Here is a 17,256-nt window from a genome sequence, read left to right as displayed (position 1 = left end):
GCTGAATGATTCTGAAAAAAAAATATTTAATTGCAATTATTTTTACTCATATTGCAAATTCAATATGAATTGTTGTGTTGAAAGGAATGATCACTTTCATGTCTTTCTCATCTTGAGTTAGAAAAACTTAGAAAAATAAGGAAAGTAGGATTTTTGCAAACTATTCTAAAAATACTGACACTTAGATGTTTGCATGATGGGTGGAACATATCTCTGCTACATAAGAAAAAAATATAAACTGATATTTAACAAATTTTTAATTTCAAAGAAATATTGCACCTTCTGCAATTTGAAAATTGCAGTAGGACATATTGCAATTTCATCTAAATTTCGATTAATTATCCAGCCCTAACCAAGATATTGCACCATTACGTTTATTGTGCCATTACTGACTCAGCTTAAGTTTATCACTAGCTAATGTTGAGCTAGGTTACCCTAACTTAAACTTACAAACATAAACAGATAAACGTGACTGACAAAACGAGACACATCTGACAAGCAGGTTGAATTGAAACACTAGTTATGAACCTACCATCGAGGGGCTCTAGTTCACTCTGCTGTAAGGAGGTACATATGGAAATATAGAGCTTATGACTTGTAAGGCGTCCTCTACAGGATAAGTAATAGAACAAGAACCAAGTCATAATCCCTGCACTTCATTGGTGAAAATACAAGTGTTAACATTTGCATCTTCGGCCAAGTTTTAGCAGATAAATGATTATTTTGAATAGGCTATAATTGGCTTATTTATCAGTGGACTCCTGCTAAACATACTAATTGTTTAAAACGAATATCCATTCATAAGTCAACTTGTAAAACATATTTAAAGCATAATAAATAAGTAATGAATGATGTTAGAAAGTTAGAAGTAAAGTAAAAGTAGTGGTAGTAGTAAAAATAATGAGTTATCAAGTAAACACACTCTTTACACTGTCTTAAGTAACACATTTGGCAAAGTTTTGGAACAGAAACATTGCTATGTCTCCTCTCTTATTAACTTTTGTTTCGTAAAAATGGCTGAAGATTGCATTCAAATATCTAGGGCTGAAGTCAACCAAAGAAAAACTTGGTCAACTAAAATTGCACCAGATCATCAATTAATCGATTGGTTGTGGGACGGACCAAAATCATCCTTTTTAACAAAATGTTGCCACACCGCTGACTTTTTCGACATGTTATCAATTAATGGGAAACTGAGTATTAACGTGCTTCACGGGCTTTGCTCGGTGGGAGGGTCCTAGTGACGTTGTTTTGACTTTATGGGTATTTAACCTGTAATAAATGACCCTTAAGGGCACGAGTAAATTAAATTTGAATATTTCTATTCATAGTAATTTTTTTTTTGTAAATTATATTTTTGTAACACCAGATAACTGAAAAAATAAAAACACATTACATCTCCCTTCTCACCCCTGCAAAAAATGGATTCTGCCAATTAAAGTAGCATGTACGATTGTTTGACCAATTGGATTTTGGTCGAACATGAGGTCTTTGACCAATTAATCGACCAATCGACTTGAGGCTATCAGCCCTACAAATAACAAGTATCTTTGAAAATACATCGACAAATTTGAAGGCCCTGTTTTGATCTTTACTAGCCACTCTGGCCAATATAAATATGTATTGTTGAAAAGAATTCCTGATAGTTACCATCACATTCTTTACAACTTTAAAACTAAATTGTCATAATTTACCATTTAAAAACAATTAAATCAAGGTTGCAAAAATCCTATATTGTGCGTCCCTACCATTTTCCAAATATTTCAGTCTGCAGCACATTTCAGCAAGTATATCTGCAACATTTGCTCTATAAACACCTGAGAGCTGCCCTCTCTTGCATGATGTTGCCTCTTAGCTGCTATTTGAAGATTCAGTGCCTTGCTAAAGGGCACCCCTGGGAGCTGCTGAGCACCTTCCTCTGAAGTCACCTCTTCTTTTCCTCTCCTTCTTGCCTCTTTAACATATTCACCTTTTATTTAATCTTATCCAGTATCATTCTTCCCTACTGTCCTTATCTTCTCCATGTTTCTCTGTCCTCACCCTCTCTTACGCTCTCTCAGTCTTCCGTTCATTTCTTTTCTCTCCCTCACAGCTTGTCTTTCTTAACTTTCTCTCCATCTGTCTCCCTCCACCTCTTTTTTCTCTCTCCCATGAATCCTCACTCTCTTCCTCCCCCTTCTGGTCCTTCTCCTCTCTCTCTCTCGCTCCCTCTTTATCTCTCCCCGGTTGTCAAGTGGTGACTCACTGGAGGCGAGCAGCCAAGGATCTAGCCTGCGCACACACACACACACACTTAAACGCTCAAACACACACACATCCTGATCAGCAGAGAGTACACCATGCAGCCACATGCTGCACGTACTGCACACACTCTCTCACACACAAAGACGCTGTTGAGGGCCAAGGGTACTGGAGACGGGGTAGGCGCACACTCACACACAAGCCACGCTCTGTCAGCCAAGTGAAGAGCAGCAAACAGTGTGTGGAGTCACACCGCTGAAGCAGAAACATCAAATTAAACCGCCAACACACTCTCAGGTTCTGTTTGACACCCTCTAGTGATTAACAGCTTCCATGTCAGTGTGGAGTTTGTGTTCTCATCGCTTGTATTGCAGTCAAACAACATTCAATAAATAAACTTGATATTGTATGGCATTTTTCTTTACACTGCAACCTGTTGGTCCAGGCTGTTTGAGGACATATAAAACCATCTATTCACACAACTCATGAGCATTCACCATACATAGATGTAGCTGATATACTAGTATCAGTGATGTACTGGGCTATGCAGAGTTTGCTGATACCAGTGTTTAAATCAGAGTTGATCCAATACCAGTAGCAGAAATACGTCCGATACTGCTTAAGACGCAGGTATTTGTATCGGCGAGTACACATGTTTATGTACTGATCTGATACTATTTTATTTAACTTTGTATTTTGCTTCATTTAGCCATGCTAAATGTTAGCGTTATAAGCCAGAAATCAACTCTTCTTCGTCACCTGTAAACACCGCATGCAGGAGCTACTGTTTTCAGAGCAGTGAAGAAGAACCAAAGGACCCACTGCAGCAGCAGATATTGAATTAAAATTTATAATCCATTTTCAGTCATTTATTACGGCTAGCTTGAATGCTAACCATCGTGTTGTTTTCCATTTTTGAAAGTGTCGGCCAACGGCAGGCTTTTCCATCATCATGTCGTGCTGCCTGAATAGAGCATGATGGAGAGAAACCCTGTGATGTGAACCCAGTGTTACTGTTATTTTGATATTTAGCAGTAAAACTCACAATAATCACCAGAAAAACTATTTTAAAGGTTACAGAGAGGCTATACATTATGATTGTATTTGTTGAGCCATGTTCTGAGTCAAATATAGAGCTAAGATGATTTGCTAGTCTTCTACAGCACAGTCAGTCCAGGAAGTTTACACCGGTATCGGTACTTTGTATCGGTGATACCCAACACTCTGGTTTGGGAATCTGTATTGGGAAGGAAAAAATGGTATTGAAACATCCCTAGTTCAAGCAGCCCCATCTCCATCACTAGTGGCAGGCATGCCAACCAGGTGTGCGGAAAGATGAACTTGAAGCTTGTACTGGGATCTAATAAGGTATGATGCAAAAAAAAAATTATCCAACTCTATTTGTTATAATGTTTTACTAACAACCACTAATAAAGTAGTCTTTGTTGTTTTACCACCATGATAAGTGGCTGCCTCCGTGCTTTAAAGTCGTTTTAGGGCTCTTACTGAGGGGATCGTGTCAGCAGCCAGTGAATCCAACATGCCAGCTCATGTTGTTGACTGTTAAAGAGAGAAGTGTGATAAAGCTCTCAAACATTCAGACATGGCAGCGAAGCCAAAGTGGTGAACCTTTCAGTTAACTAATCTTAACACTGGTTGGTGAATTAAAAGGCAAATTCAGTTGCTTTGTTGTGGCAGAAGCTCAGTGTGGAAGGACCTTGGCTGGGAATCGGAGGGTTGCCTGACATCTCTCAATTAGTGCATGTACATGGGGATCCTGTTTGTGTGTGTGTGTATTTGCATGTAAGTCAGCCTATATGTGTGTAGCATCAATAACAATAGAGTGTAAACTGTGAATTTCCCTTCAGGGTTTAATAAAGTATGACTAACTTTAAATGCCTGATAACCAGTCAGACTGATGAGTCAGAATTATAGATTTATGACTGCCTTATGTCATCTGTTTTTAATGAACTTTTAGGGTCGCTCGAGGACTTGAGTGGAAAACTGGTTCAAGTCGCAAAGCATTGAAGTGCTCAAGTTACCAGAGAGGTTTAGATGAGATGACCTTGGACAAAGCACTAAACACCCAACTGCTGGGGCCTCTTCTGTGTGCAGTTCTGTCACTCTGGCATATTTGGATTAGTGCTTGACCATAGGATCCTGTTTATGCATGCGTGTGTATTCCTGGTCTATGTGTGTGTAGCATCTTTTTAAAAAGAGTGTAATAATTAAAGTCCCTTCAGTGAATCATAAAGGGCAGTTAATAAAGTATATCTTCTTGATCTTCTGTGATCATATCTCATTGAAATCTTCTTTAGCATGTATTTTATTTTGGTGATGAAGAAAGGAAGTGTGGGGTTTTGTATTGACGTGTATCGACTCTGTAAATGTAATGATGCTGATTTTGTTATGATGCTTGCTTGGATCGCTGTTAAGATATGGCGTAAAAAATGCCTGAACTTTTTCTCTCATAAAAGCTCTTTTACAGTGACTCCAGGAGGAAAACTAAAGGTTTTTTTTTTAACTCAGAGGTCCACCCCAACTTTTTGGTGTTGAAACAGGGTTTCCTACAAAGGGTCCTAAAACACATGAAACATTTTGTTCCCCTGAATAGAGTTCAGAAAATTGCTTAAAAATAAATTCAGCATCTAGGGTTAAAAATCTAGACATGTCAGGTAGGGCCTGAACAGCATTTTGGTGGGATGTAACTGTGCCAATTAGACTTGAAAGCTTTTGTCATTGAGCAAAAATTGTAGGAAACAATGCTGAGAGTTCTTTAAATAATGGTGCCATTATGTAGTTTTTGCCACCAGAGGGTGCTCCAGCTGAGCAGACACTCTACTGGTGGTCTCACTTGTCTGACAAATTATAATATATTTAAAGTTATACAATAAAGCTTTCTTTTTAATAAAGCAACTTACCTTTGCATAGTAATATTAAAGCTGAATGAGAATACAATCAATACTACACTGTATAGACTTCAAATAACTGTATAGGCTTTAAAATAAGCCAATCATTTAGGCTCTTATTGTTGGCAAGCAAGTTGTATTACAGAGTTTCCAGTTATTTAAGGATATGGAAATACAGCAGTTTAAATGTTCTTATCTTAACAAAAAGGTTGTAATAAAGGTGTGTTTCTGTATCTGAACCATCTCGTCTACACATCATAGTTAAATTTAAAGTCACTATCTAATGTCTCTTTGTCTCCTGGTGTCTCTGCAGGTGAAGAGGACATACAGTAACGGCACATACAGAGCCGGGGCAATGAGACAGATCAGCCTGGTGGGAGCAGTGGACGAGGAGGTCGGGGATTATTTTCCGGAGTTCCTTGGCATGCTGGAGGAGTCGCCCTTCTTGAAGGTGAGTCTGAAGACAATGAATGACAGTAGCGCTGAACAGAATGACTGAATAGAAGAGAGAGCGATCAAGTGTGGCGTTCATGGAAGAACGAAATCTTGCATAAAAGGAAGTTATAGCTGTCCAAAGAAGATTGAAAAAAAAAAAACAGCTGGAGAAGCCCATGAGGCAGTGAATATCTCTGTGCTTAGACTTAGATTAGAAAATATTTTTTCGTGATAGTCAATAAAGCTTGTGAAAGCTAGCAGCCATCCTGTGGCTTTCGGACTGGAGTTTTTTGACTTGGAGCAGGACACATAAATCTAAAGAAGCAGAGTCTCAAAATAAAAAACTCCCAGATCTACAAATCTGTGATGTTACTGTTAAGCTGTTAAGCACATTTCCTGATGTGGGTGTTCACAAAAAGAAAGCATTTAAGAAAAAGAATATTAACTGACTTTTATTGTGAAGAACTTGACATAAGCTGCGTGTTTCCTAAAATGATACATATTGCAATACATAGGCCACTAAACTATATGTATCACAATACGAAGACTACAGCGGTGTTAATTTTGACAGTAATTTTAAATTTTAGTCTTTTGATTACATCTGAGTTTTAGTCACATTTTAGTCATTTCTACCTTTTTTAGTTTTAGTCTAGTTTTAGTTGACAAAGACTCTTCACATTTTAGTCTCAACTTTCAGTCCAAGCATTTATTTTCTTGCCTATATCTGGTACCAAACCATGGTAGTGTGTTCTCTGCACCCTGCCAAACCTGGGGTCCCTGCCTTCTACTTTTAAGAGGCAGAAGAAATACAGGTGCATTGTTTTTTGACAAATTTACCCACAGTGGAGAAGTGTCATGGATTTTTAATGTATGTTTAACGAAAACTAAATTACATTTTAGTCTAGTTTTGATCAGCTTGATGAAAACTAAACTTACTTTTTGTCAGTTTTAGTTCATAGTTTTAGTCGAACACTAGACTACAATGCAATAAGAATCATGATACAGAAGCCATGATCGCTATCTCAATACAGAGGCTACAACACGATAAATATCATGATGCAGAGCCCCTGATACGATACGTATCATGATACAGATGTCACGATACAATACGTATCACAATACAGAGGCTACATTACAATACAATACCTTTCCCTGGTACAGAGGCCTAGATACTATTTGTATCACAATACTGAAGCTAAGACACTGTAGGTATCACGATACAGATCCCCTGAAACGATAGGTATCGTGATACAGAGCCCCTGATACAATATGTATTGCGATGCTGAAGCCATGATAACTGTCTCAATACAGAGGCTACAACATGATAAGTTTCGGGATACAGAGGCTATGATACGTACATATCATGAAACAAATGTCACAATATCATACCTAGGGGGATACAGAGGCTACGTTATGAAGCACATCATTATACAGATTCCATGATATGATACGAATCATACTGTGGACTTACCTCGCAGTGGAGACAAGCACATTTTTCAGCTGAAAAACAGTGGAGGTCCTTAGTGCTCTAGTGGCAGGATTGACAGCCTCTGCACATGGGTGTCTGCTCCACCAGCTGAGCCAAATCAGCCTCAGGTTGATTATTCTGTTGATGATTGGTAAAATAAAATGCTGTTACAAATGATTGGCCAAATATCTAATATTGATCTGATTAGCTTCTAATTTTGACCATCCTCTGCTGTACTTGGTTTCTTTTATTAGACTTAAGTCTAGCAAAAATAAGACAGACTATCTCTCTGACTGATTCAGTACTAATATGAACGTGTTCAGCTTGCAGATATGTCACACACCATCATTTTTTCTGATATATCAAGTGTGCCATGTCTAATCCAGTCTTTATTTACTCTCTTTCCCCTCATAAAAAGTCTGTTTATTCTAAATGTCCTGTAATGCAGCTTTAAACCAGATCCCCTCCCCAAACATTGTGATGCATTTACACCACTGATTATTTGGAAATGCTACAAATTGAGCAGATGGAGAGACACTGAGAGACACAAACATTAACAACACACCTAATATTCTCAGTGGTGGCTGGCAGAGAGGAGGCGTTAAGTGGTGTGTCAGACTGATTAGCTCCAGTTCAGGGTGTTAGCTCTCTATTTTTAAAAAGCCTGTGTGGGAACAGACCACCGAAACACTTCTGTTTACTTCTGTCCTCAAAGAGTGACAAGCTTTTTTTTGTGTATGCTATTCTGTGATGACACTTCAAATCTCTGCTGCATGCAGCGTGGAGGAGCGGCGATGTACGCTGAATATTAAAAGGCACGCATCCTCTGGCAATTCCTATCTGTTGAGGGAGGCTGGCTCTGATTCAGCACCCTCTCAAAAGCAGCTCGGGTGCCAGTGACATGTTTTGCCACGGGGGCAAGGATCTCTCTCTCTCTATGAAAAAATGAAATACTCACCAAGAATTGGCTGAAGGATTTGCCGCGGACATGCTGCTTTGATTGTTTTCCCTCACCTTTTCTTTTTCTCTTTGTCTGCAGCGGACTCTCCCGTGGGGGACGTTCTCCAGTCTGAGGCACATGAGTCCCACAGAGAGCGACGACGGGCCTATTATGTGGGTCAGACCCGGAGAGCAGATGATACCTGTTGCTGATATACCAAAGTCCCCTTTTAAAAGGAAACGGTGAGTCCATGAATGAGCAGGACACAGGAAATTAGTAGATATTCATCCTCCCTAAGCTCCACATTGACACAGAATTAACACAGATTTCTGTGTTTATACTGGCTTCAAGTCTCAGCGGTGCATGTTTCTCATCGAACCAGCTTGCCTCTGCACCCCCCACACAGCCCACAAGGATGTGATTATAAAAAAACACAACATAAACACAGTCACACATTTGAAGCAGCAGCCGTGTTAGCAGCGTGAAGCTTTGTTATAGCCGAGCACCGCAGGACGAGGCAATTACAGCCGCTCTGTTTGTCTCTGCCACAGTGTCATTGTTCACACAAAAACACGCATGATTCCTGTGACCATGAGGGAGACTGGTGTGTGATGTGAGCAGTTTGTGGGCCCGCACTCACATGAGATCATCGCTAATATGCTAATAGAGTGGAGATCAGACACTACTTCACATGGCAGCCGGCCAAACACAGACGCTCACCATCTTTAATGCAGCAGTAACTTCTCTCTTTCTCTGCTGATTGTTGGTCACATCAACAGAACTACACATTTATTTTTAACTTACTTTATTATTTAACAAAATCAAGCCATTTAGCATCTTTTTCTGCTTTGCTCTTGGTCTAGATAATTTGTTTCACATAGAAATCCTGTAAGTTGATTTAATTAAAGCAGCCTCCAAATTAACCAAGATATAAATGTAAAAAATTTGCTGAATCTAAATGAACATTTAGCAGTATTAATTCTTTGTGGATTGCACTGCTGGTGGCACAAGGAAATAGGCCTCCCCAATTGGCTTTTAGCACATTTAGATTATAGCCTAAACAAACAAAACGATGATTAGGAATAGTTGTCAGTGAAGGACTAGTAGATTTTTCCCCCAAGTCATTCATTTACATAAGCTTTTTTAGTCTTACTCTAAGGATGTGTATCATGGATTATATAGAGAAAGCACAGTTTTGGGGGTGGGAATAAAAATAGTTACAATAGTTACAAAATTAAAATAGATGATACATTTTAATGCATCTTCAGGTGCTACAGACCCCCTCCTCCCCCTAAAACAAAGCCGTGATGGCAGACTCAACTCATGTTTAATTTTAAGATCACAGAAAAATAATTTATTAAATTGTTCATTTCTTTGTCACTGTTACTACTTTCCTGACTTTGTTTTATTTGAGCAGGGCAAATATAGGAGCCGTGACATCACCAGTCTTGATGTGGAATTACCCCGCCTCCTTAATGCTGCAATGACATGAAATCAACAAGCAGTCCGTCTCGGTGCAGTCTGTTGTTAGCTGATGTTGTTGCTTTCATTGAAAGTGAAACGCCTAATTTTGCTGATTTTTTTCATTGTGGGGTAAATTTCCCACATCTATTAGCAACGGTGGCCTACAGGTCATTAAATGTATCATAGAGAGATTTGTGCCAGAAAACAGTAAATTTAATTCCCAACTTCTGTCTCTCTGCTCTGACACAGAGCCAGGCAGCTGCACTCTGATCAGAAGCATTTTTTTGAATTTGAGAGGATTGTATTTCTCCTTAGTGGGCATGGCTTCAGCTCATTCACACCCACAATATCCTAGAGCGGATTTTACTGCCCCATTTTTCATGATTTTGAAGCTTAATTTTATTAACTTAGAGATGTTTTTTATGACTGAAATTTGGCCTGGTGGTTTATAACACCTGTCATTCAACAAACCTTTTTTTAAATCACTTTACAGGGACTTTAAGCCCTGTGTGGGCACTACAACACAAAGCATGCATTAAAATGGTGATAATGGTGTTAAAAAATCCATTCTGTTGCAGAAATTTTACTGGTTTACTGCCTTGTTCACGGCCCATGACACCTTGGATGGGGGGGGGGGGGGGGGGTGTTGGCTAGGCTAAAAACATATTGCATTGCATTTTCTTTTTGTTGTTGTTGTTCTATTTTAGCAGGGAGAGCCTACCTCGACCAAGGTCTCTTTTACAGTGGTTGCCCTGCACCAATACTATAAAATACAGACCAGGACAAAACATTATAACATGTTTTAGATAATTAAAATTACATTCATTAACACATATCCATATTTGAAAACCCGTGCCCTGGTTAATAAAACACATTTTAAAGCAGTTGCAATCACCTTCGTTATATAGTTCAGGCACAACCTCTTTAAAAATGGCATGTAATACCGGATAAAACTATCTACTTTTCATTTGGAAGTTTTCACATCATAGTTGCAGCAACATTAAAACAGTCCTACCCCATTCAGCTTTAAACTTTGGTGTTTTTAAGCTTCAAGTATATCTTTCCTCCTCTCTGTGTCCTTCCTTGTTTCCTCACTTTATCATAATTAACTAAAGATACCGACAGAAGAAACGAAATGACATCAACAAATCTGAAACTTTTCCTTCATTTTTTTCCTTCTGATTGCTGCTCAGTCTCTTTCTTCAGACTCTTACTCCTTCCTCTTCTCTCTCATTTCTCTGTCCTTGTCCCCCTCTAACCTCTATCTTCCTGCCGCGTCTCTCTTTCTAAATTTCTTTAACAATCCATCTTCTGTTCGCCGTTTCCTCTTCTTGACCTCGCTTCTTTAAGTTGATTTATTGCAGTTACCATGCTGTTATTTTCAGAGACTCAAAAAGTAATTTAAGTAAGGACAAAATGTTTTTGTTTGGTTTGGTTTCATAAAGAATAGACATGAAGAAACTGAGAAATACTGTGAAGTGTTAAAGCTGTGTTTTAAAAGGAGTGGTGATGATTGTGTACAGGGAACATCCTCTTTTTTCTGTGGTTTTAGAGAAAAGGTCAAGCTGTTAAACATTTCTGACAGCAGTGAGACTCTCAGTCTGAGAATTCAGTTTGATTATAGTGGCCGGACGATGAAAACAAACCAAAGTATTTCAGCTTTTAGTAGAAGATTGCCATGCTATGCAGAAGCTTACAATAATTGCAGAGTAACAGACACAACCCTGTCCAGCAGAGGAAGCGAACTGGACTGAGGCCTGACTCTAAAACACTTGTCAGAGGCTGCAGAGAGCTGCATCTGTCAGTGAGATGTCAAATCCGTGCCTGCTAAATGTCGAGGAGAGTGAATATGATAAGGCTATTAATCGTTCAGAGAAACTACTCAGCAGCTGCTCTATGATCAGTCAAAAGCAAAATCTTAGCTTCTCCACTGGAGGACATTCAGCCACTCTCATTTTTTAGAGTTACATACATACTTTGATATTTTAGGTTGGTTTTGCTGGTTAGATGGTTAGACATGATAATTACTTTCCACTTCCTGTTTTTCTTATTATTTACTAAGATATTTTCACTTCCCTGAAAGAACGACGACTGAATCCACTAAAAATGGAACATTTTCTTTTTTTATCCTTCAACCAATGTTTTTGTTTTGAGCCAACTAAACAAGGCTTATACTGTATATTTAGGACACTTTGTTTGAATTCAAAGCAGTATATTGTATAGCTGGTGTAACAATGTAGTTTGATAATAAACCCTCTTTTTCAAATACATCAAGATAAATGTCTTCATAATCATGCAAGACAATACAGTCGTTTTCAAAAGAAGATAAAGAAACATAAAGACGTATAGTACAGTCTTGAGCCATCACTGTGTAAAAACAAGCATAAAGATGTCTTTATCCAGACAGACCTGGCCACAGAGGTGGCTAAGCCCCTGAAAAACCATCAAATGGGCCCCTGTCCCAGTTGAGATTTATTGATGAGATCAATTCAAGTGTGTGGAACCAGTAGCATTGGAGCTAGTGTCCTGGCTAAAACTTGACAGTAAAACAAAACACTAAAAACATGTGAAAACCATAACTTAACAGAATGTAATAACACTTGTTGCAGCAGTTGACACTGAAGAGTATTCAATGTCATTATTAAGAGAACTACACTTGACTTTTTTTTATCCAAATAGCACTCTTTAAAAATCTAATATACCTCTTAGAGTTATCCCTATGGGTATTTTAGCACTTTAGGTACTTTGTTTTGAGCACAGTAAAAGCCACAATTTTGACCTGTTGGCCCTAAACATCCCATGTAGTGGCATCTTAATGAGTATCATGATTTCTCAACAGAAAGTCAAGCATGTCTAGCTTTCTTTAAAAGATTTATCTTTGGGCTTTTTATGCCTCCATTTATAGAGGAAGACAGTGGATGGAATCACAAACAAGGATAAGAGAATAGGGTGATATGTGGGACAGAAACCACAGGCTGGCCTTGAACCCAGGCCACCCACGTTAACAGGCCACCACCTAACTGCCAGGCCATTGGCATCCCAGAGGGTTTAGCATGTTTGCTTATTTTTCTTTCTGCCTCCTAAGACTTGTTCCAACATGGAAGTTGAAGTCACAAATGTAAACAAACCAAATAGCACAGTGATCAAAGAATAAAGACGTTGGTGCTGTGGGATGGAACTACAGGACAGGAAAAGTTTAACTCTGGATTAGCATCCCTGCCTTTATGGTTTCTTAGAGGGATATTAGCTTCAAGTTAGCATATCACTCATCAGTGATGGATAGGCTTTTACTTTCCAGTGTCTTCATGTCATTTTGATGTTTGGTCGTGTACCACTGTGTGGTCCATCGTGTCTGTCAGTCGAGATGTGGCTTTAATTTATGGCTCTACAGTGTCCTAATCTGACATAGTGGCCATCATAACATCGTCTGACCTCAGCTTGACATGTCATAGTGATGTAACATCTGCTTTAGATGTATGTGCTGCAGCTTTAACAAGTATGGTGATTGTGTTTGTTTTCTAATTGTGCCTCTTATGTTTCTTTAAAGTAAGGGTGGGCGATATGGAAAAAATTAAATATCGATTTTTTTATGGCCAGATGACAACCTCGATTTTATCACGATTTTTTTCATTAAATTTCTAAGACAAATTTGCAAGTTAGTGACCAGAAAAACAACATTTTCTCTGTTTTTTCTGTATTTCTTCTGAACCATCCTGTTGGCAATTTTGATTTAAATTTTAAAAAGGTTATGTATACTTTGATTTACTGCTCTGAATAAGGCTATGATGAGCAGTGAAATAAAGGTGACACACTGGCACCTGTCTGCTGCTTACAATGAAGGAGAGAAGAGGAGGCAGGATTACGTGCTATTATGACTGCAGGCAAAAGAAATGCATTTTAATCAATGATTTTACTGTTTAAAACATTTTCTAATAATGATCCATGTCTGGATGTTGCGGACATCACCGCCTCTGCTGATATTATATTCACCCGTGACTGCGTTATCCTGACGTTTACTTGCCAGATAGAAAGGCTTGTAAATAACTCTGAAAATAATAATTGAAAGCAAAACAATGTTGGTTGTAACAGTTACAACAGTAAGCTACCTACCTCAGACACACTTTACCATGCTGAACCGCGGTATGCAGACGGCAGACCAGAGGACGCTGTCTTTAGAGCTCATCAAAAAACATTGATAAGCTTTGTGCAGATTGTGCAAATAAATATTTTTTTGCACACTGATGGTTCAGAAAACCAAGACAAAGCTTCGTATAAGAGTTAGAGATCGTCTTGAGAACTAAATCTTAAGTGTGACTTTCACTCGTGGCGTGAGTCGCCGCTGAATCAGGGAGCAGAAGGGGGGGGGCAAAGAGCAAGAAGTAGTAGAGCCGATCCTACGATAAAACAGATTAAGCAGATCACCAATACATTCTATTTCTTCACGATCTGAGATCGTCTTATCGCGCACCCCTACTTTAAAGAGCTCTTTTTTTTTAGTACATTATTTCTCCAGTCCCCACCTCTCCTCTTCTTTATCTTTTATCATCTTCTCTCTCTCCCTGACAGTCCTCTTCTCCTCCTCTTCCTCCTTTGTTTATCCATAAATACACAGGAATCTGACCTGACAGCTCTATGTATCACACCCTTACTCACTGCAGGCTGACGTACAAACAGAACCTTTTATACCGAGGACAGTAAAGGAGTTGTGGTCGACTTCACAGATCACTCTGGATGTGCATGTTCAGCACTCCTCCTCTTTCTGCTCTCCTCTTTTCAGTGTTTCACTTACCAGCTTTCCTGGTTTTACATTCATTACTGTCAGCCTGCAGTCAGCTAAGACGCACTGAGCTCTGTGTGTTTTCATACCCCCCTACTCTCACTTCTGTGTTTTCCTCTGCTTCTTTCTTCCCCTTTCTCTATCTCCTTCCTCCCTCCTCTTATCTCCCAATGAATGAAGGCACAATTAAGTGTTCAGCTTGCGTAGTCTCTGGTGTGTGCGCTGCTCTCGAAGGAGTCTCTCTCAGACTCTGCGTGCGTGTTTATACTCTTCTTGTTTGAATCAGACTGCAGCTTCAGTGTGAGTCACTGATCCAGTTGTGAGCTGACTGCAGTACTTCTATTGTTTGGCAGCACGGCTCATTTTTATGCTTTTACTGCTCTGCTTTTCTGTCTGAGTGTATAAAGCCAGCCGAGCACATACTGTATGTGCGTACAAATTCACTCCATTTTTTACTTTATCTAAAATGTGACTTGTTTTTCACGGCATGAAAATATTTCTAAGTGAGCATCACTATTTTTGAACTTGTCAACACTGTTCTAGTGCTGGCCATTTAATCAAATTCTGATTTCAGTCACCATCTGCCTTTGTTGTGTCCAAAGATTCTGTCATGTTTTGTAAACACAACACACCCTTTCTTTCTTTACAGCGGTGTATGCTTTGCTCCTCCCACCAAAACAGCTCTTACTTCAATTTAAGTAAAGAGCAAAGAGTCCCACAGCATATCCATTAGATAGAACACCAAGAGGTAAAAGAAAATTTAAAGATTCAGACCTGAAATGACGCCTTGTTTCAGGGCTTCTAGTTATTTGCTTTGTTTTCATAATATGCCATAATTGACAAATCCATATAGTATAATTTTTTCATCTCACAGAGTGATTTTGTGATGGGAAACAATATAAATTGAGTCCTAGTTTTTGCTTGTTTCTTATATCTTTGTCAATCCTTTCTAATTAAATTCAAAAGACCCCAAATAATCTTAAAAAAAACCCAAGATGCCTGCATTTCATGTCTTCTTTTGCTTTGCTTTGTCTCTTTGTGTCTATAGATCGCCCACAAGAAATGTCAGGATGTTAGTCTGATTTTGTTAGTACTGTCAAGTGAGTGCTTCTGTTTTCTGGTCTTTTATGTATAAAGGATAGTTCTTGTAAGCTTTTTTAGGTTTAAAGTTTTTTTTTATTACATTTAAATTCATAGTTTCAGTGTTGCTGTGCTGTGAAACATCTGGTTAAGATTGCTTTACAGCAGGGATAAATTAATAAAACTTGAATAATTATATGACTGTTAAGATTATTGAATGATCTAACCTAAACTTAAATGTTCCAGTGTATAAAAGGTACAGTTCGCCTACTTTCTGTAGAACTATGCAGCTGATGCTCTGAATAAAAAGAGCTTAAATCCTTCTGTTTTCTCTCTGTAGTTCTAATTCAACTTATTTTGTTGACTTTATTCACTCTTTATTTACAGCTTCTTACCTTTATCTGATAATGACACCAAGCTGAAGCCCTACTGAAGGTGCTTCACCATTGAAAGTACACATCAGTTCTTTATTGTGCCCAAACTGATGCCAGTTTTCTGCTCTCTAACATCCTCTCTGCTTCTTGTGTTACACTGCGGTGCACACACTGGATTTCATCAATGAGCAAGTCAAACAATATACCGACAACAATAGCAGCAGATAAAGCCTGTCTGGTGCTTTTATTTTCCACAGCAGACAGGAAACACAAAGAGACGAAGGCAGCCCACTCGCCTTTAGTCATTTTCTTCTTTATTTAGACAGCAGAGAAGTCTCTTTGTGGACTCTTTTGTGCTCACTTTTCTGTTCCTGTCCTCTCATAGCTCCACCAACGAGGTGAAAAACCTGCTGCAGTCACTGCCCAGGACAAGCGAGCCCAGAGAGATGCTGTTTGAGGATCGGACCAGAGCTCACGCAGATCACATCGGGCAGGGCTTCGAGCGTAAAACCACAGCGGCTGTGGGTGTTCTGAAGGCCATTCGGTCTATCGACAGGTAGGCTATAACAACAGTTTATGATTTAGTGTTTAAAGCAACAAAATACTCCATACTTATTTTCCTTTACTGTTTTCAGCTCGGACCCTCCTCGTGTTACCAAAGACGTCGTGTGTTTCCATGCTGGTGATTTCCCTCATGTGGTTCAGAGGCTGCAGCTGGATCTCCATGAACCTCCACTATCTCAGGTTTGACACACAAACATACTTATAAATACAAAAATATCCTGAATCAGTCCACAGTGTACCTTAACACCATGAATACTGTCCATCTCTGGATGAGCTGAGGATCAGATAATGTCATGATGTATGCTGCCACCTGGTGGAGGAAAGAATAAAAAGTGATTTGTTTAATTATTTTACTTATTTAACAAGTGGAGTCCACCTTGCAGCAATATAGCTTCCCAGGGATCACTGGATAATTGGTATTTATGTCATGTTGTATTTGTTTGCATTATTTGTGACAATCACTTATGTAAAAATAGCCACAAACATGAATCTACTGCTTTAGATCTCATTATCACACAAACTCAAATTAAACTGCTGCAGAGAAATCTTCTGTTCAAGAGCTGTTTTGCTTATCGAGGAAATAAATCTGTGTAAACAAGATACTTAAAGAAATGATCAAACAGGGTGCATGTTTGAGAGAGATAGAAAATAGCAGAGAAAGAGGAAGGTAAGGTAGAGGGGGAGTTTTTAAAGCACTGTCTATATTGCACAATGTGTCTGTACGTTTTTTAGAACTTATTCAGATCAGGGCTTTGACACATGTCGCAAGTAAATAATAATCATTTTATGGTTGCATGCATCAACTCTACTAAGCGTTGGTGCCAGGCGCTTCATTTTCCATTACAGTTCATGTGATAAGACTTCCTCAGTGAAGGCTTTCCCCAGACATATGGAGTTGTCAGCCCGTCAGCTTAAGGGGGTCTGAAAGCTATTAACAACCCCCACCACTGCCACCATTACACAAAGTGATGCACAACTAACAACAGGGAATCTGGGGGTCTTCC

General features: G+C 39.0%; 1 protein-coding gene across 2 annotated transcripts in view; it reads left to right on the top strand.

Moving 5' to 3' along the window:
• LOC121505401 (lysine-specific demethylase RSBN1L-like) overlaps positions 1-17,256 on the top strand; it is a 63,523-nt gene that overhangs the window by 37,110 nt on the left and 9,157 nt on the right. For both annotated transcript variants that reach the window (XM_041780699.1, XM_041780700.1), the window contains 4 exons: positions 5,464-5,601; positions 8,093-8,235; positions 16,074-16,244; positions 16,324-16,432. In XM_041780699.1, the coding sequence (XP_041636633.1) occupies positions 5,464-5,601; positions 8,093-8,235; positions 16,074-16,244; positions 16,324-16,432 (561 nt within the window). The remainder of the gene's footprint in view (positions 1-5,463; positions 5,602-8,092; positions 8,236-16,073; positions 16,245-16,323; positions 16,433-17,256) is intronic.

The sequence above is a fragment of the Cheilinus undulatus genome, linkage group 23 (genome assembly GCF_018320785.1).
Source record: "Cheilinus undulatus linkage group 23, ASM1832078v1, whole genome shotgun sequence".
NCBI lineage: Eukaryota > Metazoa > Chordata > Actinopteri > Labriformes > Labridae > Cheilinus > Cheilinus undulatus.
The sequence above is the reverse complement of the archived record's forward strand: the minus strand, read 5'-3'. Positions and strand labels throughout refer to the sequence as shown.